The sequence below is a fragment of the Neofelis nebulosa genome, chromosome 4, assembly GCF_028018385.1.
Source record: "Neofelis nebulosa isolate mNeoNeb1 chromosome 4, mNeoNeb1.pri, whole genome shotgun sequence".
Classification (NCBI taxonomy): Eukaryota; Metazoa; Chordata; class Mammalia; order Carnivora; family Felidae; genus Neofelis; species Neofelis nebulosa.
The window spans coordinates 78,361,546-78,384,921 of record NC_080785.1 but is presented as its reverse complement, the minus strand read 5'-3'; the positions used below and the strand labels follow the sequence as shown (position 1 = coordinate 78,384,921).

The 23,376-nt window shown below is 41.0% G+C and overlaps 1 protein-coding gene across 4 annotated transcripts in view; it reads right to left on the bottom strand.

The window, feature by feature from the left end:
• The window catches only part of ABCB1 (ATP binding cassette subfamily B member 1), a 238,281-nt gene that overhangs the window by 23,069 nt on the left and 191,836 nt on the right, over nt 1–23,376 (bottom strand). For 3 of the 4 annotated variants that reach the window (XM_058725205.1, XM_058725204.1, XM_058725208.1), the window contains 7 exons: nt 22,282–22,458; nt 21,591–21,737; nt 19,282–19,389; nt 14,002–14,079; nt 11,240–11,323; nt 4,795–4,998; nt 536–636 (listed from right to left, as the gene is read on the bottom strand). In XM_058725205.1, coding sequence (XP_058581188.1) covers nt 536–636; nt 4,795–4,998; nt 11,240–11,323; nt 14,002–14,079; nt 19,282–19,389; nt 21,591–21,737; nt 22,282–22,458 — 899 coding nt within the window. The remainder of the gene's footprint in view (nt 1–535; nt 637–4,794; nt 4,999–11,239; nt 11,324–14,001; nt 14,080–19,281; nt 19,390–21,590; nt 21,738–22,281; nt 22,459–23,376) is intronic. The other variant, XM_058725206.1, reaches the window with a different exon arrangement.

Below are 23,376 nucleotides of genomic sequence, written 5' to 3'. Positions count from 1 at the left end.
GCCTTTGAAAACTCATCGATAAGGTCCAGCTCTCTCCATTTACCATACAAGAAACTGAGACTCAGAGAGGTTGGGCTTACATTTTTGAACCTCGCTGGAGGAGTTCATTAGCTTCCTTTAATACAGAAATTCTCCACTAGAGAAGTGTCAAAAGAGGAAGGAAAGGCATACTCAAGAAGCACCACCCCTCAGGTCCCACAGATAGTTCAAATTTCATGTTCCATAGAGAACTCATTCCCAATGAGAGCAAATAACAGGGCCATTACCCAAACCTGGCATCAGAGTCATTCTCTATCCTCTCTCCCTCTGCTTCCCATCACTTACCTACTCTTACAGGTTCTACCTCAGACAGGTCAGGGTCTTGTGATTTCTGTCCTGGATAACTATAAGTGGTTCCCTTTGGTTCCCATTTGGTTCCCTTCTAGTAGCTTCTCCACTTGTTCCCTACATTCTGGCCACAGTAATCCTTCTGAAAACAAATCTGATGATTCAAAAACCTCCCCACACTCCCCTCCCACTCTTCAATGGTTATTACCTGTATGGTACCTGCAAACTCTGTGCATACATATATTCAAACTTCTGCTCTCGAGTCAAAGAGACAACAGTTCGGAAGTTTTCGATTGCTTCAGTAGCAATCTGTCACAGAGAGCCCCCAGTCACAGAGGCAAAAAAAAAAAAAAAAAGTCGCAATTAGTGTGAATTCCATAAAAGAGATTAATAAAATTAATTTTATGGTTACATATTACTTATTTATTATCACCTATGATCTTCTTCACTATGAGAAAGGATAGTAATGTATAAAATCAAATTTTAGATCTGGCAGGAAGATTGGCTAATTCACTGTTTTTATAGAAAGAGAAGCTAAGGCTGAAACAGATGAGACACTTATCTAAAGCCAAAATTACAGAGGCAAGGTTAACCTGAGAACTCAGTATTTTATCTCTAGTGTAGTGCTCTTTCTTCTATGATGGTCACGTTTTAGGTTTATTGTTATTTTACATAAATTTCAAATGTGATGTTTATATTTTCTCTTTATAATAACCATTCATGAAAATTGAAGAATATTTGGAAAATACTGAAAAAATAAAGGTTTTTTTTTTAAAAAGCTACATATAGGTGTATTTTATATATTAGCTTACCTGTTTTTTTTCCTAAGCATATACATACTTAACAAAATTGGGACCAAATTTTCTATTTGGCTTTACATCACTTTTTAAGTTAAAAAATATCAAGAGCATTTTCCAAGATCATGATATATACATTAATAATGGGATGTTTAATGGGCCACTTAATATCTCAGCCAGTTAAATATTCCTTTATTGTTGAACAAGGTTTTCCATTCTCTATTAAAAAAATTCTGTGATAAACATCCTTACACATAAACATTTGTCCATATTAAGTTACTTTCTTGGGAGAGGTTCTTAGAGTGAAATTACGAGGCCAAAGGGAACTAATTTTTAAGGAACATGGCACACATTATCAATTTGTTTTCCACAAACTTTCTATCATTCAGTTATTTTTAAATTTCATGTAACTTCCAATTAGTCTATGTGATTAGGATAAATACATCCTTTTGGAGTCTGCATAAAGGTCTGTGGAAAACATGAAAGATTCCAGTATATAAAATGAGATTTCAGCCATGGGACCTTGAAATACCTCTGTCTCATTCTCCTCATCAGTAAAATGAAGAGGGTGGACAACTGTGAGATCATGACCTGAGCCAAAACCAAGAGTGGGGATGCTCAACTGATTGAGCCACCCAGGCGCCCAGAGGTGAGAGAACTTCTAATGTGAGAAGAGTAAATAGCATTGAGTTTCCCTCAGAAGCCAGTGTGCACTAAATAATTTTGGAGAAAGCATAATACACATATTTCTAGAGAGAGGAAAAAAAACTCCTCCTCACACTTCTCTTCTTTCCTCAAATAAACTGAAGTTTGGTTATGGATTTTATTTCTGAAAAGGAAAAAGCATCTATGTTACTAAGATGTTCGCTAGTCAGTAATAATGTGACAGAAATCTAAGGAGCACACAACACAGACAGAGGTTATGCACAGGCTGACACCACACGGCCTTGCTCTTGAACACTAGGCCTGCTCTGTCCCTTTAAGGGCAAACCAACAGACATGGTCTTGGTCCCCATGGAGCTTATGTCTTAGGAGGAAAGACAGAACATTAATCAATAAACAAAGAAATAGTAAAAAAAACAAACAAACAAACATAAAAAAAACATCAGGTACTGAGAAGTGTCGTGAATTAATTCCAGTGCAGGAAAGGCCCCTCTGAAGAGGTAATAATGGTGAGAGTTGAGTAACATAAAGGAACCAGACACTGGAAGATCAGAGGGAGCCAGCTTGGAATGTTCTAGGAACTGAAGGAAGGCCCCGAGGCCAGAGGAGGGTGGGCATGGGAGAGAGCAGTACAAGATGAATTCACAGAAGTTGTCAGGGGAGCTGGGTCATGCAGAGTTTTATAAACCAGGGTAAAAGGTTGCTCTTATTCTAACTGTGATCAGAAGCGATTGGAGGGTTTTAAGTTGGGGTTAGCATGATCTCATTTATGTTTGTAAGAGATCAGTGTGGCTTGTGTGAGAGGAATATAGAAAGTGGGTGGACAAGAAAGGAAGGAGTGGAAGCAGGGAGATCAGTTAGACTATTGCTGTGTGATTTGGGCAACTTACCTAACTTCTCTGAACTCTGGATTTTTATCAACTAACCAGAATAATTCAAAGGGTTATTGAAGGTATCAAATGGGAAAATGCACGCAGAACTCTTTGCATGATGCTCGGTATATAATAAATACTAAATGGTAACCTGAGAATGATGATCTTTGGGAGTTGATATTCAAAATTACATAGACTAGATGTGCTGCCAGCACCACTTTTCTCACCTGCTTCTGCCTGTCTCATGAACCACCACTGAACACAGCATTTATCTCACCCCTAACCTTTGCGCAGTAAACCTGCCACATGTACACATATCCATTTCCGTCTTGCCCCTGTGACAGAACTCCAAAAGAGTCTTAAATCTGATGTGCCCCTTCAAAGGTGCTAATCTGTCTGTGATGTGCAGTGAATTCCTTATAATTGAGCTTCTCAATCACCTCCTTCCTATAAACAACCTAAGTCTCCTTTGTGGGACTTTTTGAACACCTCAGGAAACGATGATACTACTAAAGAGTAATACATTTTTTTAAAATACATTTTGTCCTAGATTTTTCCATCTTCCCCGCATTTGAAAAGTCTACCTTAGGTGGAAAAAACAAGAAAGAACAGCACTAAGTGAAGTGATTGGTGACAGCAAGTGTTCCCTGACAGGGGCCAATGTTACATGGGCCAGACCATAACCAGATGCCTGTGGGTCAGCACGGTCCTGCTGAGGCCCAAGACTGGGCCTCTGATAGCCTGAGGAGACCTTTTTCCCACAGACGCTAGTTAGGAAGCACTAAAGCTGTGGTCCAAAGGAATTTCCTGAAGGAATGCTAAGGAAATAAGGTACAATGTTTGAGGACAAAGTGTCAGCAGTGATGATCAACCTTCATGAAGAAGTACCTCTTTTTCATTCTTTATTCTCTGGTGAGGTGCCTGGCCTGGAAACAGAGTACTTCAGACACACAGGCCTAGAGAGTCAGAGCCACTTGACCTTCCTCGGTCCCTGCCCCAACTCTTGGGAACCTCAGAAGGTCCACTAATAAATGTATCCCTACCCAATTTTAGGGCTCAGCTGTGCTCCGGCCATTTATATTTCTGCAATATACAAACTGTGTGATATCAGATTTATTCCTGTTTCTTTCTTTTTTAATGTTTATTTTTTGAGACAGAGACAGAGTGTGAGCAGGGGAGCGGCAGAGACAGAGGGAGACACCGAATCTGAAAGCAGGCTCCAGGTTCTAAGACGTTAGCACAGACCTGATGCAGGCTCGAACCCACGAACCGTGAGATCATGACCTGAGCCAAAGTCGGATGCTTAGCTGAGTGAGCCACCCAGGTGCCCCTCATCTCTGTTTCTTAACAGAGGCACAACTTTGAATCCTGGCTCTGAGGCTTATCAGCTCTAAGGCATTGGGATGATTGCCCACCTGTGTCTCAGCCTCACCTGCAAGAGGAGCTAATAATAGAACCTACCTCATAGGATCACAATGAGGCAGAAAGCATTTGCCAGGGAAACACAGTAAATGCCATATAAGCATTTGTTTAAACAACAACAACAACAAATAGACAAGCATGGAGGAAGAGAGAGAGAAGAAAAGAGGAAAAGCAGGAGGAGTAGAGGGAGAAAGGAGTAACAGTAGCAGTAGCAGCAGCAGCAGGAGGAGCAGGGTAAAGGTAAACAGAAAAAGATGCTAAAAAAAAAAAAACAGAAAAAGATGCTAACAGGAAGCATGATAAAAAGGAAAGAACGCTAATAATTTAAGCCTGACAAAATAAATACCTGTAGGACTTTTTACTATTTTAATCTTCCCCATCATATGTAATTAAATGAGGCTACTTTCCTCAATAAAGGAATGGATTTCAGCTGACTTGAGGGAAAGAGAGAGGAAGGGAGGGAGTAGAGGAAGAGTGTGAAGATGATGGTTTGACTTAGAAAAGCTTAATAAAGTTAGTCGTCAGTCTGTGAGCCTAAGAACTGGTTTTGCTCCTTCTCTTCAGCTTCCAATCTGCTGATTCAGTGTCAAATAAGATCGCTGTGAGGAATGGTTATAAAAACATTCTCCAAGCACAGTAGTAGCAGTGAGTAGCAGAAGGGTACTGATTCGAATATTTTACTCTATTAAATCGGTAGTTGTATTTAGACTCACCTTCCCAGCACCTTCTAGTTCTTTCTTATCTTTCAGTGCTTGTCCAGACAACATTTTCATTTCAACAACTCCTGCTATTGCAATGATGGGTACAATTGCTAAGAGTAAGAGTGTCAATTGCCAGCCATAGATTAAGGATATAATAATGCCTGTCCCAAGATTTGCTATATTCTGGGTAATGATAGCAAGCCTGGAACCTATAGCCTACAAAACAAACACACAAAAATTAGAGAAATGCTTTCATATTCTCTTTCAGATCCATGCTTATACTTTCTTGAGGATTATGACAAATTCAGCTTCATGAAGTTCTATTAATTATCTTCTCAGTTATGAAATAAAAACTAAAGATTTACTTGTAAGTTCACTTGGTTTCTAAAATGAAGATTTCCATGACTTCAGAGCAAATACTGAAAGTAGAAGATCAATAATTCAGAGTTAAATTACATATTTGTATCTCTTCTGATTTTTGATACCAAGAAAATTTTCAGTAATCAATGAAACCATGGTCACTAAAGCTCTGCAAATGAGCAAGATAAAATAGCCTGACAGTTGGAAATTTCCAACATTAGATGCATAGCTACTCATAAGTTAAGCCTAATATTTGTCATTAAGGATATCCAAATATATTGTGGCCTATTTGAGATGCTTATTGTGTTTAATTTAACATGCATTTGATTTGGAACAATGACACAGAGCTGAAAATTACAGAAGTTAATTTAGGATTTTAGGCAGGCATCAGAGCCTTTAGTTTGAATGCCAGAGGGGGCTTGAAGCAAGACTTTCAGTAGCACGCAGTGACTTCCAGTTCTAAAGCCAGAAGTCAAACCATACAGTCAATTCACTACTCTATACTGTACTTCTCTCCTCTACCCTGGAAACACCTGAGCCCTCAAGCCATTCCAAATTCCTGCTCTGGCACCCAGATCTGGAAATGGCCCATGTTTTTTCCACTCTCAAAGTTCCCTCTGCCTGAGTGGGGTCAGACTTAGCTAAAGATTATGATGGAGTAGAGTCTAGAATGGTCACTACCTCCTCTGAGACTTTGGACAAATTTCTCCCAACTCTCAAAATGAGCGAACACACTGATTAATAACCAACACTTCTCTTAGCTCTAAATTTTAGAACAGAATCCTCCACATCCCCTTTCCCATCATCCCAGCATCAACTCTCTGATATCATTCAGTAGTGTTTATGTGATATAAACACTAGACCGGTGATTAGGGGGAAAGGGCACAACAACTAGCAGGAGCCTCTGTACATGAAATTCTGTACCAGGAATTGCATCAGACAACATAAATGACGGGGCATTTCTTTTTATTTGATGCAGTCACTGAGTTTGTATTCAAGGGATGCTTAACCAAATTTGGCTGAAGTCAAAGAATGAAGTGGATTTCAAAGCCAGCTCTCTGTATTTGCAAACTTTCAACCTGAAAGTCAAAGGTTATAACCTGGAGAGAGTCTGTGGCACTGGGAGGATGTAGAGTGCCCCTGTTCTTAGAATCTACAAGTCCTCCTCAGAATTCATTTCCCACAGCAACCAACTGAGAGAAGTGCTCAGAACATTCCCCGAGTTCAAGGCAGGTGACTGACTGAAGCACATTAACCATTCAGACCTATGATTGTTCAGCTTTGGATGGCAGTCAAGGCCATGAAAATAAGTAAAATGGGTCAAAGATGACAAATTCTCGCTTAATGTACATGAAACGTGAGCGAAAAGATTGAGAACCTTAAGCTGATGAGGTCTGGGGAGATTTAGCTCCTTGTCTTAACCTGATATAGCACATGGGGGTCATGGCACCAGTTACCGTTCTGTATTCTAAAGACTAACACTCACGGTTCCAAAATTTCCCTCATATAGAGTAGGAGTCTAGAATTCTAAGGATCACAGTGGATGAGAGAGCACAGCCTGGTAATTTTCATTTCAAAAGCAGAGCCAAGTGAAGGTAACACTCCAAAAACCACAGCCCAAGTGTGAAACAGGGGCTGATAAAAACAGGGTCACTCCTGAAACCCACTATCACCTCTCATAACCTCTCCATCCCACTGTATGTACACATATTTATATCTCACTTCCTCTTCTACTCATTTTTTCTGCCCACCCTTCCTTGGCACTCCCTGTTCTGCTATTTATTTCCTCCTCCACACATGACCGTATTGCTTGAAATCTAATTTAAAACATTCGTGCTTGGGGCGCCTGGGTGGCACAGTCAGTTAAGCCTCCGACTTCAGCCAGGTCACGATCTCGCAGTCCGTGAGTTCGAGCCCCGCGTCAGGCTCTGGGCTGATGGCTCGGAGCCTGGAGCCTGTTTCCGATTCTGTGTCTCCCTCTCTCTCTCTCTGCCCCTCCCCTGTTCATGCTCTGTCTCTCTCTGTCCCAAAAATAAATAAAACATTCGTGCTTACTGGGGGAAAAACAGCCTATTTCCTGAACCACCTTCTGAAATTAAAAACATTTATAACTTCATCCTTCCCTCAACCACCTTCTCCTGGGGAAAAGTTTTTTTTAAATACGTGGTGGCTTTTGATCTCTGCGTGGCTCTCACTTGCTTTTTCCCCTGCAGAATTCTAGTCCTAATACCAAAATAAAATTTAAAAGCTCACCATTTCATAGGCAAAATATTGAGATCTATTTTCTTCCTGATTTATGTTTAGCAGAATTAAGCTACTTATTCAAAAATACATCTGAGAAAATGTTTCACCGGTGGTAAAGTTAAATGTGAAAAAAATTTAGCCTAGGTCACCATTATCACTAACTACCTACATACACACAAACTGGGGGTTAGTTCTGCCTTGGGTGGAATGATTTTTGCCAGCACTGATTACGTCAGGTGTTTTTAGATATAAAAAACTAATTTCACTACTTCCCACTGTGGAATAGACAGATATACACACAGATGGGTGTGTATATGTGATATATATATGTATACATGAATGTGTATATGTACACATGTGTATATGTATGTATTACACATGTATCTGTGTACGTATTTACACACCTACACACATATCCCCCATCAGAAAGAAACTGGTCAGCTGGTAGCATCAGGTGGATACAATTGTCCCGTCTTGGCCAATTTGTGGTTATAGCTATTTCGGACTTTTCTAGTTCTGATGGCACTCACATACCTACTTGCTTCTTCTCCCCTGGTCCTTCTTTATTAGCCCCTGTTTTAAGTTCTGGACAACAGTTCCAACTCAGTAGCTCACACAGGCTGTGAAGGCACCCGTGCTCATGGGGCCATGAGAGTGTGAGTTTGAAGAAACAAGTGAAAAGCAGACAGTCAACACCAGCAGGCCATCAGGGACTAATGGACTTGTTGCATGTGGCTGAGGACATCACAGCAAGGGACAGGGCTGACCACAAATTTTACAGATATAGGAAGGGACCACAGCCTTAAAACAGACCATAAGCCCCAGAAGCATTTCAGAGGAGGGTGGAAGGACTACCAGCCCACAATGCCCAGACTGCACCCGCTCAGGGTTCTGCCGCAACTGGGTCCGTGTTTCCTCTAGGATGTAGTCTTCACACCAAAAGAGATATGGGATGTGTGTGCCTATGCGAGCACATACAACAAGGTCTCTGTGAAAGGTATACTAAAGTATGGCAGCAAGGTTTAACTAGGGAAAACAGGGTTTCAAAATTTCAGGACACAGTTTGTCCAGACTGATCATGCAAGATGGGAGAGAGCAAAATAAATTTATCCCAGGCTCAGTGATGGACTGTCATGCCAATGTAAATTAAAAAATAGAGACCGATGCTATCTGTCTTCTACCTACCATCCATTTCTCTCCTCCATTTACCAGAAAGTCCATTCACAATTTGTCCATTTGTGTTAGTCCTCTTTTCTCCTTTCTCTTGAAGCCACTCCCCAACAGACGTTGTTCCCACCACACCCTAGAAACAGTTCTTGTGAGAAACAAAAGCACCCTCTGTGTGGCTGACGCATGGAGGTGAAACATTTGGTCACCTTACAAACTCACCAGTAGTAAGTGGTGAGTTTACAGGATATTAACATCCTGTAATGCTCCTTCCTGAAACACTCCCTTTGTGTCGTTTCCAGGACCCTGCTCTCCTCTCTCTCTGGCCATTCCTTCACACTCTGCTTTGTAGGTCCATCCTCATAGCCCTGATGTAACGGATCTCTATCTGTACAAAGTTCCTTGGCTATCTCATCCAGTCTCATTGGTTTATAAGCCACCAATGCACCGAAAAATCTCCAGATACCTATTTCCAGACCAGACTTCTGGCTCAACTCCAGACTTGCATGTCTACCTGTCTTCATGACATCTCCACTTGGGCGTCTAATGTGGGCATCTCAAATTTATCATGTTCCAAAAAGAACTCTAACTCTCCCTCAATTCTGCTCAATAGGCTCCCAGTTTCATTAAAAAGCAACTTTAGCTTTTAAGTAAAGCAGGTCAAAAATTGTGGAGACATTCTAGATTGCTGTTTTCTTATTCCCCATAGGTAACCAACAAATTCTGTTGGCTGTACCTTCAAACTATGTCCAGAATCTGATTACTTTGTGTCACCTAACTATGACCACCCTAGTCTAAAACACTATCATCTTTCCCCTGATTATGGCAATAGAGTCCCTGCTTCAACCCTTGCCCCCTTCAGCCTATTATACAGTAGCCTTTAAAGATTTCAGATCCCATCATTCCTGTGTTCAAAAGCCTACAATGGTTTCCCATTTATTTCCAGATATAATACTGATTTCAATTCTTATGACTCTTCCTTTCACTCACTTTACTCCGCCATACTATCCTCTTTATTGTTTTGGGAACAGTTATGGAAATGCTCTAGCCTCAGGGCCTTAGCACTTGCTGATCCTTCTGCTTAAAATACTTTCCCCTACATATCTACAGGGCTACTACCTTTCCCTCATTCAGGCCTCCTGCATCTATCACCAGATCTTTGAGGCCTTCCTTACCGGACAACCAGAATCCCCATACCCATATATCCTGCTGCTGTTTTCTTTCCACAGCACTTAACGACAATGTGACATACCGTGTAGATGCCATAGAGCCAGAGTTGTCTGTTTTAGGAAGTTCAAAGTTATTTCAAGCAGGGCACATTCGGCTCAGTTAGGTTCTCTACAACTTGATCTAAACCTCAGTTTTTGTTGATTTGTTTGCCTCAAGCAAAGAAATCTGTATTAAAACAATCGCCAAGATTTATACTGTAATTTTACAACTGTGTGTGCTTCCACATTCGAAACCCAATTTATTTTTACAGAAGGTCCATTTACTAGATAGAAGAAACTTTAAAATAGAGCTACCTTATAGAAAGGTTTAAAGATAAAGATTAATAAGGTTCAAGTGAGGGAGAGACACAGGAGAGATCACATGTTTTTTTGAATTCTACATTATCTTGTGGAGTTTTGCTATCAACAGTTGTAGTTGTGGTTGTAGAAGAAGAAATTGTCATTTCATCCACAAATCAAAACCTCCTGGTTCAACAGTTTCTAGTTAGATCAATCAAAGAGATTCATGTGGTGGTAAAATTTAAGCTTTGTAGCCTGATACAGTTGTTCCACTGCTTTAATTTTTTAATGTGCTTCTCATTTCTTTCAACCTGCTTTTAGATTTTTCTTCCCTCTCCTCTAAACTGCAATGCTCCTAAATGTTCATACAGAAACTACACACATTATTTTTTTCAGCAGCAATTACAATTTTCTCATTTTTAAAAATATAATTTATTGTCAAACTGGCTTCCATACAACAACCAGTGCTCATCCCAACAAGTGCCCTCCTCAATGCCCATCACCCACTTTCCTCTCTCCCCCACCTCCCATCAATCTTCAGTTTGTTCTCTTAATATTTAAGAGTCTCCTATGGTTTGCCTCCCTCCCTCTGTTTGTAACTATTTTTTCCCCTTCCCTTCCCCTCTTGTTTTTTTGATTATTTTTCAATGTTTATTTTTTGAGAGAGAGACAGAGACAGAGCCTGAGTGGGGAAGGGGCAGAAAGAAACAGAGTCACAGAATCTGAAGCAGGCTCCAGGCTCTGATCTGTCAGCACAGAGCCCAACATGGGGCTCAAACTCACAAACTATGAGATCATGACCTGAGCTGAAGCTGGCCACTTAACCAACTGAGCCACCCAGGCACCCCTATAATTTTCTCTTGTTTAACTGATCACAACAGACTGGTCCTACGTGATATGCTGATAAATACTTCCTTTTCTAAATAATTATCCTTCCATGTGTATCTTGTTAATAGCATGACTAAGTAGTAAATAACAAAAGAAAGCTTGTAAGTTATGTATACACTATACAATATATAATGTTTAAGCAGTTAACATTTTTGCTATAAGGCATATGTACTGTGTTAAATATTTAACATTTTAATGATTATGAGAACACCTGTAATGAGAAAATTAATTTCCTGCTGAGATCCAAAATAGCCAATTAAGACAAACACCAGCACAAAGGAGGCACATACCCCTTTAACTTGAGCAGCGTCATTGGCAAGCCTGGTTGTTAATGCTCCAGTAGTATTTTTAGGGTCATCAAACCAGCTCACATCCTGTGGCACAGAAAATGATTTTATTATCTTAAAGCTCTATTTATAAGACTCTTAGCTCTTAGGGCAATGACAGGGTCAGGCTGGTTATCACTTATATCCCTTGTATTTAGCACTCAAGATTTGACACTCAATAGACAAGAATATAAATAATTTCATTTATCAAAAAAATTTGAGTGTTTTGTTCCAAATGTGATTTTAATTGTTGGATCTAAACAATAGTGAACAAAAAAGAAAATGCTGCTGCTTTCATAAAGCTTAGATTGTAGAGACGTATGCCACAAGTAAATAAATACATACAGGGCCAGGTGTAAATAAATGAAATGAAGAAAAACAGATCAGAATAAGAAGGAAAAAAAGCGAAGAAAGGCACTAGGGAACAGAGAAGGCTTCTCTAAGGTGATATGTAAGCAGAGATCTGAATGAAGAGAGGGAGGAAAATATTTGAGAGAAGGAAGAAATAGCATGTGCAAAGGCCCTGAGGCAAAGTCATACTTGATCTGTTTATGCACCTCCAAGAAGGCCTTAAGGGCTGCTAACAGCTTTAAGAGTACCTTTGTGTGAATTTGTAAAAGAAGTCTCTTCCTCTGGACAGATCTCCCTTCTCATTTGGCTTTCCTACCCCTGCCCTCTCTCATCCTTGTGTAGTAAACCAGTGTGTAGACTGTACATTGGGGAAGGTGGGAAGCTGTAGAAGATGAGGTCTGAGAGGGAGTGGGGACCACATCATGACCTTGGAGGCAACTGTAAAGATTCCAGATTTTACCTTGAGGGATATGGGTAGGTTCTAGCAGGATTTGAGCAGGGGGATGTGATTTGACTTATATTTGAGAAGAATGACTCTGGCTCTTAGGAGGTGAAACTAATGGATTTGAATAAGGATCAGGGCAGCGAGACCAGTTAGGAGGTTATTATAACATCACATAGAAAGAGAGGAGTCAAAAATGACCTCAAAGTTTTTAGCCTGAACAACTGGTAGAATGGAGCTACCATTACGGATATGGGGGAAGACTCGGTAAAAAGTAAGCCCTGTACAGAGGGGAGAAACAAAAGTTCAATTTTATTTTTACTTTTTTTTTCAAAAGTGCAATTTTAGATATAAGATTGAAATGCTACTTAGATATCTAAATAGAGAAGTTGAATAGGCAGTTTAGATAACTTATTATAGTTCAGGGCAGAATAAATGAATTGAGTTTAAAAAAATCAACAAAAGAAATCTAGATTAAAATTTAAGAATTACATACAACAGGATTTTTTTCTATAAAGCCACTTACATTTTTAAATACATAAATACTAAAAACATTGTGAGTTTGAAGCATGAATTTATATCTTTAATAAAAATAACTCTGGTCCTGGTGGCTTGCAATTAAAGCAGTATCTACCATTTCCCCCCCAAAGTATTAATGAAAAAGAAAGTGTTCTAAATTATCATAGCATGTATCACTTTGTTTATTAGAATTATTGTGTTTAAGTGCCTCTTCTACTGGCATGTAACTTCCTTGAAGACAGGGACTGTTGAGGGTTGAATGCCTGACAATACTTAGTATTATGGCAACCAGAAAGTCCTTAATGTGTATTTGATAGATTTAATAATTTATGGAGAGGGCATTACACAAACCATCAGCTCAACTGCCGAAGTATAACAGACTTAAGAGCTGGCCTGGCAGCTGGCGGGATAATGGGGCATTTGGTTCTGGACCAAGTTCAGAATCCTAACTGCAATCTCAGTTATAAATATGGTTTGACTCAGAGTCCTAGGACAGCGCCCCCATCAAACAGTGCTCTCTTACTCATTCAATTCAGTCCTGGCTCTGCCAGTCATGGGCCAGCAACTGCCATAAATATGCTTCTTTTTAAGTAATGGTGGTGTAGGTGGGAAAGGATTGAGGAACCAAAGACAGCTGGGAAGATGTGAATGCCAACTAGAAATCCTAACACAGCAAACTGATGCTTCTCAGCCAGGATTCCAGTACTCCTGGCATGTCCAGGGCATCCTTCTGAGCCTCATGTTATTCACTGGCAAGTGATCAGTAATTTTAAGATGGAGGGTTATAAACTCACATACAAAATTTTCATGGTTGTTAAAGAAACTCTCCCTTAGAACTGGATTGCTTTGGGTTACATTCCCAGAAGCTCCCTCCCCCTTTCCCCAGGAAAATATTCACGTCTGCCTGTTGTTAGGGTTCTGAAGGTGGAAAATGTAAGAGGCATTCTAGTAAGCCGTTATCAGCCTGTAACGAACACTATGAGCTGAACTGCTCTAACAGTCTGGCCACAGCAAAGAAAAAACTGGGTAGTCGGGATACATTTTGATTTGAGGAAAGAAAGGGCACAGGTAGCATCTCTTGGTGGGAAGACACACATATGGGTTCCGGGGAGAAAGAAGGAAAGAGAGGAAAGGGATGACTCTGCCTCCAGCTGCCAACACAAAGGTTGGAGGTGAACCAGCTCTGGGGACCATCTGTGATTATCCCATTCCTTGTCCCACCCACAGCAGATGGACAGCAGGGCCTCTGAGCCCAACCTGGGGGTGGCGGTCCAGCCACATCTGTGAGGAGAGACCGAGGGAAGACCATTGCAGGAGTTCGCTCTGAGAAACCCAACCGCACTCCCTCTGCACGAGACCATGGGCCCAAGCGGGGAGTTCTGCACAGCCCCGGCACAATCCTCAGCAGACATACCTGTCTTAGCATGGATCTGAAGACCAGGTATCGGAGCCGCTTGGTGAGGATCTCCCCAGCCTTGCCAAACGTGAAGCCCTGTGAAGAACATGCCACAAGGAAGAAGACTTGTCACAGACCCAGCCATGGGTTACACGAAAGGAGGGAGAGTTGATGTCACGGCTAACAGGGACACCAAAATCAGAAAGCCTGATTCAGGGTTGGTGGTGTTTCGGTAACTGTGTACTAAGGGCACCTAGCCACAGCAGCCGCATAGCCAGGGGAGCCCCGTTTGGAAACCATCACTGCTACTCCCCAGCTACTGGTGGGCTGATCAGGGGCTGACTGGGAAATGTGTTTCTTTGTCACTATTCCTATCCCTGCTTATTTCTCCCGGTGAGCCAGGGTCTGTCACTCAGGAAGCTGAAGTTGTTCGGAAGACAGGGGCACTTGAAGCAGGGTGGCTGTATTACCTATCATGCAAACCAGGACACTTGGAGAATGAAAAGGGCTGCTGTTAATAATTACACCAGGACCTGAGGTATAATGTGAGAAAAAAGAAGTATTTGGTCACCCCAGCCATAAAGGATGCAGAGAACAAAGATAACAAATTCCCAGTTTCAAAGCTTTAAAAAAAAAAAAAAAAAGGTGTAGAAGCAGAATAGTCTGGGGAAGAAGACGCCAAGAGGAATTTTCTGCACTGCCTCTCCTCTCCCCCCAAGGATATAACCTTCTGTGTCTGGGAGGAGGGAAGAGTTACTCGGGGAAATAAAGAGTCAGATGTGAGTGTGCTGCCATGCAGCCACATCTCGGGGAAATAAAGAGTCAGATGTGAGTGTGCTGCCATGCAGCCACATCTGGGGAGGGAGGATATCAGAACCCTCATCCCAGTGGGTGTGGGGATTTAGGACTAGGATGGAGCAGCAACCCCCTTTCTTTCTGGAGCTCCAGGAAGCAGCAGTCTGTGGACGAGGCCTGACACACAATCTCATGGAGAAAGCACAGTGGAAATGGCCGACGGTGCATCAGAAGAGGAGAGGCTCGAATAACAGCCCAAGTCCCTGCAGAATCAAGAGATGTGGAAGAGGGCAGCCATAGCTCCTCTGGGCCCGCTGAGACACATTAGCGAGAGAGAGAAGAAACACACGCAAAGAGCACAAGTGAAGCAAGAGCCAATTCTTCCAAGTGGTTCTGATAAAGGGGCACAGCCAGGTTGGACCACGTAACTGAAGGCCGTGGGCCCTGCCAGGTGCCAGCAAGAAGCAGGCAGGCACGTGACATCCACAGACCACTACTCTCTATGCCTCTGCTAACATAGACACTGATCTGGAAGAAGGAGGAAAGGGAGAAACCCTGGGTTAATTGAACTGAAGTCTGAAATTACTAAAACAGTAAATTTACTTAGACATGGCCAGATTAAGGTTTCTGTCACTGGACTGAATGAAATGTGAAATATCTCCCTCAATGCAGGAATATTGTTATTTCTATAGGGACCTAGCCGTTTTTAAGTGATTACTCTGACACTGTACTTTATACAAAGTACACGAACACATACACATATGTGTGTACATCTATGACAACCCTTTTAATGATGGGAGACGGTCATCTTTATGACAACCGTATAACCACTTTACAAACGAAACTAAGGTTTAGAGAGGTTGCTAGGTTGCCAGAGGACAGACACAATTGTAAGGTGGCAGAGTTGGAACCTGAATCTGGGTCTGTGAGAATTCCAACCAAAATGGGAACCCAGAGCCTGAAATTTAATCACCCACAGAGCTCCCTCCTTTGGTTTCTAAATGAAGGGCTGAGCATTCTAACATTGTTCAGCACATTGCCAGCTCTACAGCTCTGAGGTCCTATAATTTAGAGCCTTTGTTCTCACTTAGTTTTGCCAGGCAAGTCCGACTCCAGTATCCTGGAGCATCATTGTTACAAAGGTAACTGCTTTCACTGCCTTTGCTTCAGCAGTTCACGTCTCTGTCTCCGACGTGTAAGGGACCAGTTCAAAGCCTACCACCCTTGAAACTCCTTAACCAACTTCACACTTGACAATCTTTCCATTCTGTGGCATTAACAGTTGCTCTGGCAATCTTGCATGTAGTTAAAGTATCAAATCTATTATATTTAGGTCAGGGTGCCTGTGTGGCTCAGCTGGTTGAGCGTCTGACTCTTTTACTTTGGTTCCGATCAAAATCTTATGGTTGGTGGGATTGAGCCCTGAGTCAGATTCCATGCTGACAGCTTGGAGACTGCTTGGGATTCTTGCTCTCCTATTTCTCTGCTCCTCCCCTGCTCTTGCTCTCTCATTCAAAATAAACAAATACATAGACTTAAAAAAATTACATGTGGCTAATTATCGATTCATTCAATAAGCCACTGTTTGCTACTGCCTCACGCAGACCTAGGAATTTGATCACATTATTTCTTCCTTCTCCCTTTCTCTCCTTTCTCTCTTTCAATGATTGTTTAATCCCTAGAATCCAGATTTGAAGTATCCATTCTTACAGGAACTAGTGTTTCCTACTGTAGCCAAAAAAGATTGGTGTGGATACAATAAAGGTAGCTTTGTAATTTATAACACACACACACACACACACACACACACACACACACACACACACACACTTATTCCTTCATTTGGTTTTCTGGCATTTCCAAGTCTGCAGTAAAAGTTTCACTATGGGGGCACGTGGGTGGCTCAGTCAGTTAAGCACCTGACTCATTTCGGCTCAGGTTATGATCTCACGGTTTGTGAGTTCGAGCCCTGCAGTGGGTTCTGTGCTGACAGTGTAGATTCTACCTGGGATTCTCTCTCTCCTTCTCTCTCTGTCCCCTACCCCCAAAATAAATAAACGTTTTTAAAAAAAGATTTTTAAAAGTTTCAGTATGAATTTTTTCTCTGGTCTACAAGGGGGTAGCATTGTGCTTGTGCAACCTTAAAGAGCCCATTCAAATTTAGGATTAGCAGACACCTATCCTAAGGAGACACAAACAACTGATGACACTCTCACAGGGATGCTTCTGTGTTAAAAAGTTCAGAAAGTGGAAAAGAGCTCCCGGAGTTGTATTCCAAAGTTATGTTCAGGAAGGCTGGTGTTAGCAGGCTTCAACCTGTGGGCAACTCAACAGCAAGTGTAAGAGGACTGGGGACAACAGCTTCTTCTGGCAGAAGGAGAGCCTAATGCAGACTGGTATAGAATGCATGAGCAGCTCTTTTATGTCAAACTTTTTTCAGGATCCAGCTTGATAGATAAGCTTGTTGGCCCTGAGTACAGGGTCTTCTCATCCACACTTTGAACATTACAGGAAATAATTTCCTTCCTTGAACTTTATCAAGCTGGCTATTTATCACAACAGAGCAAAGGGGGATAGGCCTTTTAAAACTGATGTTGAGGGGCACCTGGCTCACTCAGTCGGTTAAGCTTCAGGACTCTTGGTTTCAGCTCAGGTCATGATCTCGCCGTTTGTGAGATCAAGCCCTGCATCGGGATTCTTGCGTTTGGGACACTCTCTGCCCCTCCCCCGCTTACTAGCTCTCTCAAAATAAATAAATAAAACTTAAAAAAGTATAATAAAGCTGATGTTGAGACTGGCAGCCAGGGCAATTCCCCCGGCTATAACTGCAGACATACCAACAGCAGCAATAATCATGGTGACAATGGCATCTCCACGAAGGAATCTACATGCTCCTTGCAAGTATCTCATTGAAATATGCAAATATCTTTTCTTCAGCATGATTATGAAACATTGCATATTCAAAGCTCAGGCCTTCCTCAAAACTTCTGGGAAAGAGTGGGGTCTGTGACATTTGTTCTTTTATAGGTTTTGTGTCAGGAAAAAAGGTTTTGAAGTCTTTGATCTTTCCAGTAGATTTACATTCGTATATGAAGGCAAATGTTTCCAGGAGCTGTCTGCACCTTTCCTCAGGAGCTGGTCAAAGAGGAGGCTCATGTCCTTGCTCCAGCTGGGGCTAGGAAGAGCATGGTCCTTATAAATGACCTTCTCAGAATAAAACAACCTTGGAAGTGGCCCTGGATCCCTTGACGGTGGAGACTCATCTCCCTGTGGGCCATGCAGGAAGCAGCTTTGCAGTCTGGCTCCAAAGGCGTGTGGGGCTCTGATCCCAAAGACTGCAGGCTGCTGGCCAGCACACTCTTCCCCCATCACAGAGGGGCACGTGACCCAGGTCACAATTATTTCTTTCAGTCATCAAGAGGCAGGTACTAATATTCCTATTTTATAGATGAGGAAACTGAGGGTTGGTTTAAATTATTTTATTGCCCCCAAACACAAAATTAGGAATTGGTGCAGCTCATACTTGAATCAAAGTCTAACACAGCCTTATCATACTAAACTTTTAGAGCACTTAATTCCTTTACAATTTTGTTCCAGCCAAATCATTTGCAAGCTGCAAAATCTGACTCTTCAAAAATGGCTCATACACTTTCTGTTTGAAGACTGGCATTCTTCCATCATTAAAAAGGTTCTTTCTCCTTTAGCAAAAGTTGAATGATAAACTCTTCAAACATTTTTAAAATAGTGTGACTTAACGTGTTTTTTGCTTTTTGTTGTTTTCAGAACATACCAAAGCATTTTGAGTACTTAAAGTGACTGGCAGTTTTTCTATCCAAACTTATGCCCAGGGATTCCCTGAATTCCATTTTTGAGTACCTAGCTTTCATTTTCAATCATTGTATTAGATCAAATACCCGCTTCCCTCTGATTTCATTAATATTTCAGTTAGAGGATGTCATGCTGGGGAGGAAAAGGTAACCAAGCAAAGTGAAAGCAAAAGATCTTTGTTTTAATTATGTCAAAGAAGGGACTGAGCTTCAGTGGCTCAGTCCATGAAGCGTCTGACTTCAGCTCCAGTCATGATCTCATGGCTTGTGAGTTCGAGGCCTTTATCAGGCTCTGCACTGACAATGCAGAGCCTGCTTGGGATTGTCTCTCCCTTTCTCTGTCCCTCCCCCACTTGGGGGCTCGCTCGCTCTCTCTCTCTCTCTCTCTCAAAATAAATAAAAATAAAACTTAAAAAAATAATAAATGAATATAATGTCTCTCCCTTTCTCTGTCCCTCCCCCACTTGGGGGCTCGCTCTCTGTCTCTCTCTCTCTCTCTCTCTCTCTCAAAATAAATAAAAATAAAACTTAAAAAAATAATAAATGAATATGTCAAAGAAACTTGGTTGCTAACAGTCCAGTTTATAAGAAAAAATCACACAGATGTTTAGAAATTTCCCCAGTTGAATAATAATGCATTCCCCAAAATGAATCAAGTGAAAATGTAGATATTTACCTGAAGGAAAAATGTAATGAAAGAAATAATTCCAAGGACTAGAAACAATAATGAAAATATGTTACTATTCTGTCGTTTTGTTTCAGGATCCTCAACTCTGGTAAAAACCTGTTAAGAAAATATTGAAAGGTTTCAGTTCAAGGCCTAAGGAAGTCATTCTGGGTCTGACTCATGTCCTGTCAAGCACAGTATTTGGGGGTCAAGACAGCTTTGGTAAAACAGAAGTCAGGGCTGGTTTCCCTAATGCCAAACCTAAAGGTGTGTGTACTCTTCCTTCCTTAGGGGCTGAGAATGTGTCTGTCGTTCCTAAATGGATCCACTACTTTTTCTGGGCACACCCCTCTTGGAGTAATTGAGTGGCCCAAGAGCCACACCTACTATGTAAAGTAGAAATGAGAATAAATACTGTCTTCTTGTTTTGATGGGAAACCACACTCAATGGCAGTTTGTTTTACAACTTGAACATTTCAAACTGGAGACAAACCTGCCGATGCTGTTTTGGTAAACTAGAGAGAGCCCAGGCCTTCGGCATGAAAGGAGCCTCCTTGAGGTAGGCTTTTTTGGAGGATGGCCGGCTGGACAGCCAGCTGACCCAGCACCACACATGGAGATCTTTCCAGAGATGGTAAGAAGGCTCATAGGATGTGTTGGGCTTAGAGAACACAGAGAGTCACCACTTCCCAGGAAAGAAACAACTCCCTTCACAGTGGGCCAAAACTGTCTTGTAACAGAGCTACACTCCTCATCCAACCTATTCAACTTTATACTCTGTAAAGTAATAACAGCCTTTTAGAGGAGATCAATTTTTGATGATTAGTTATTGCAACCAAAAAAAAAAAAAAAAAAAGCAAACAATCAGCACGCCCTTATTCCGTGACAGATATTCAGATATTCTTCTATACAAATTCATGTATATTGTTCCTTTTATCCTATCACCTCCTAAGGTTTATTATCATCACCACTTTATAAACGGTAACTGAAGCTCAGAGAGGCTAATTAACCTGTTTGAGTTAACACAGCCAGCAAGTGATGACCCAAGAGATAAACATGAGCAATCTAACTCAGAGCCCACAGCCTTAAATTCTGTGTTACAAACCTTCAACCAGGCAGATAACTGGTTGCCTAACCAATGTGCTAGCCCTGGATCATTTGCTTCCAGCCTTACTGTTACATGAGGAATGAGAAAAATATAAAGTTCTATTTCCATTTTTTTTTCTGATGATGCAAACTGTCTACCTCCCTGACTGTACAACAAATGTTAGAACAGGGATCAGCTCCCTGTGGACCACCAGCCAAATGTCTATATAAAGCCTTAATGGGATACTGCCATGTTTGTTTCTGCATTGTATATGGGTGCTTCTGCACTACAACAGTAGAGCTAAGTATTGCAACAGAGACCATCTGGCCCTCAAAATCTAAACTGTTTACTATCTTACCCTTTAAAGAAAAAGTCTGCTAACCCTTGTCCTAGAACATATGCTCTATGCAATCAGACACTAACTCCTTCTTGGTATTTTTCACCACCTAGAATAGTATATGGCTCAGAGCAGTCACCGAAAAAAATATTTCTTAAATGAATACATTATACATATGAGTATCAACCAGAAATAAGTTAGCCAAGCATGGGTAGAGAGCTGAATATTTACGTAGTTTTTAGTATAATCACAAGTTAGAGTTTCGCATCCTTCATGTAGGGATCAACTTCTTTCTCTGCAATGTTTTCAGCAGGTATGGTGGCAAGGGTATCCTCAGCTTGATATATGAACATCTACCATTAAACAGAGAGCACCCTGCCTGGGTTATAGCATTATTGTTGAAAATGCCTTCCTTAAAAGCAGGTACAGTCAAAATATGTCAACCTTTCAGAAGCTGTTGCTTTTTGTTTTCATCTTTACAAGTGGGATGGACACCTCACAGAGGTGGCATTCCTGCTTGTGTCCTGACAAGTGCGTCTGTCCCAGAATGGCTCTGTCTCAAGCCAGTCTGACAAGCACACTGGTGACAGGACTTTTCATGACATCTACTCAGAGCCCAGTGACGGCAGGCAAGAGAGAGTCACCTAGTCGGTTTTGTGACTATTTCAGCAATCTGGGCCCTAAGACAGCAACCAACCGCAAGGATGAAGGAAAGCCTGAAAAAGGAGTCTTTCTATCACAAATCAGATTTGCATTCTTACATCTTCAAGTTGCAGAGTTTCATATGAAGGTCCTCATTTTTTTGTGGCTTGTGTGTACACTTACAAATATAAACAGCTCATTCTTTAGTCAGGCCTCACAAGTCAATCCAAAAAAATGGACATAAACACTTACCCCTATAATCCTTGAAAATATTACTGAAAATGCTGGTTGCAGGCCTCCATTTATAATAGCACAGAATATACCAACCACAAAATAAGGCCATTCAGTTATATTGAGCTTCAGAATCCTCCAGAAGGAAACTGGAGGTACATGTTCATCCTGGGAAACAAAATATGACAACAGGCTAGTTATAAAAAGACTGATTCTCAATTGATTTAATGATGCACAGTTCTTCAGTATGCACAAATTTTTAAATGAAGATTTTTTATTCCTGTTTTCTTATGAATTGGTGGCTATTTAACTTTTTAAAAAAGATTGTTATATTACTCCTTTATATTTTAAGAAATAAATGCTGTCTCCACAAACATTCAACCTGACATCTGGAAAATCACACTTGGAACAGGACAAGAGGATTTACAAATAGGGATAAAAGAATAGAGATATCCATATTTGAAGACCCCTTAGAATCTCTTTAACATTATAAATTCTAATTGTAAAATTCTTGGCCTATAAATTCTCATTCATACATTCTAACCTGAATCTAAAATGTTGAGATTTGGTCTGTGGAAGGTTTTGGGAGACACGACAGGAGGATTCTGGATAACCCTTTCTTGTTTTGACCCCTACCACCCCACTGCTAGCCCACGAAACTACGAAAGCTGCAGAGAGAGGGTTGAAGACATAACTACATCCTCCTCCATACCAAGTTCTCTTTTGTACCAAGCTTTCTATCTTGGCCTTGTGATGCATGTATACTCTTGCGGGTTGATCTTCTTCTAATTAAACTGGATCCTGAATCTTTTGGAGACATTTCCAAGGCATCAATTTCACTTATGGATTCATAAACTGCATTTTCTAATTCAATTTCATTTCCTCTTGTCTAAAGTAAACAAGAAATACGCACAAGTGGGTTAGGCTGGGAAAAAATAATGAAAGTTAATTGCCAACCATCAGCTATCAAGGAAAGTGGTAATTTACAGCATTATAGGAAAGGTTAAAGTTAAGTTGCTGAAGGTTTCTGTGCATGTGTGAATGTGTGATATATTTGAAAATTAAAACCACTGAAGAAGGATTGCCACTGAATATGCTGAAATAACATGACATCCTTTCCCTATATCTTACGTTGTGATGTCCTTTTTGTGGTTGTTTGGGCCTCAATCCTATTTGCTTTGGACCAGTGCTATCAATGAGAATATGATCCAAGCCATTCTGTGACCCATACTTGTGATTTAAAATTTTCTGAGTAGCTGAGGAGTCTGGGTCGTTCAGTCAGGTAAGCGTCGAACTTTGGCTCAGGCCATCATCTCATGGTTCATGGGTTCCAGCCCCATGTCGGGCTCTGTGCTGACAGCTCAGAATCTGGAGCCTGCTTCAGATTCTGTGTCTCCCTCTCTATGCCCCTCACCAACACACTCTGTCTCTCTCTGTCTCTCAAAAATGAATAAATGTTAAAAAAAACTTTTTAAAATGAAAAATAAATAAAATAAAATTTTGTCATGGGCTACATTAAAAAATATAAGAGGGAAATCAGTTTGTACTATGTATTTGGTTTAAACCTAATATATGCAAGATACTGGCATTTCAACATGCAATCAATGTAAAAACTTACTGTGATATTTTGCATTCTTCTTTGGTACCACGTCCTTGGAATATGGTATGCATTTTCTCCCTAAAACACTTCATTTCAGAATAACTACCACTGACATGTCAGTAATTACATGCAGCTAATGCCTACTATGGTGGATAGATTACCTTTCAATGTTTTTAAATGTTTAATTTTCTCTAATTATCCTTCTTT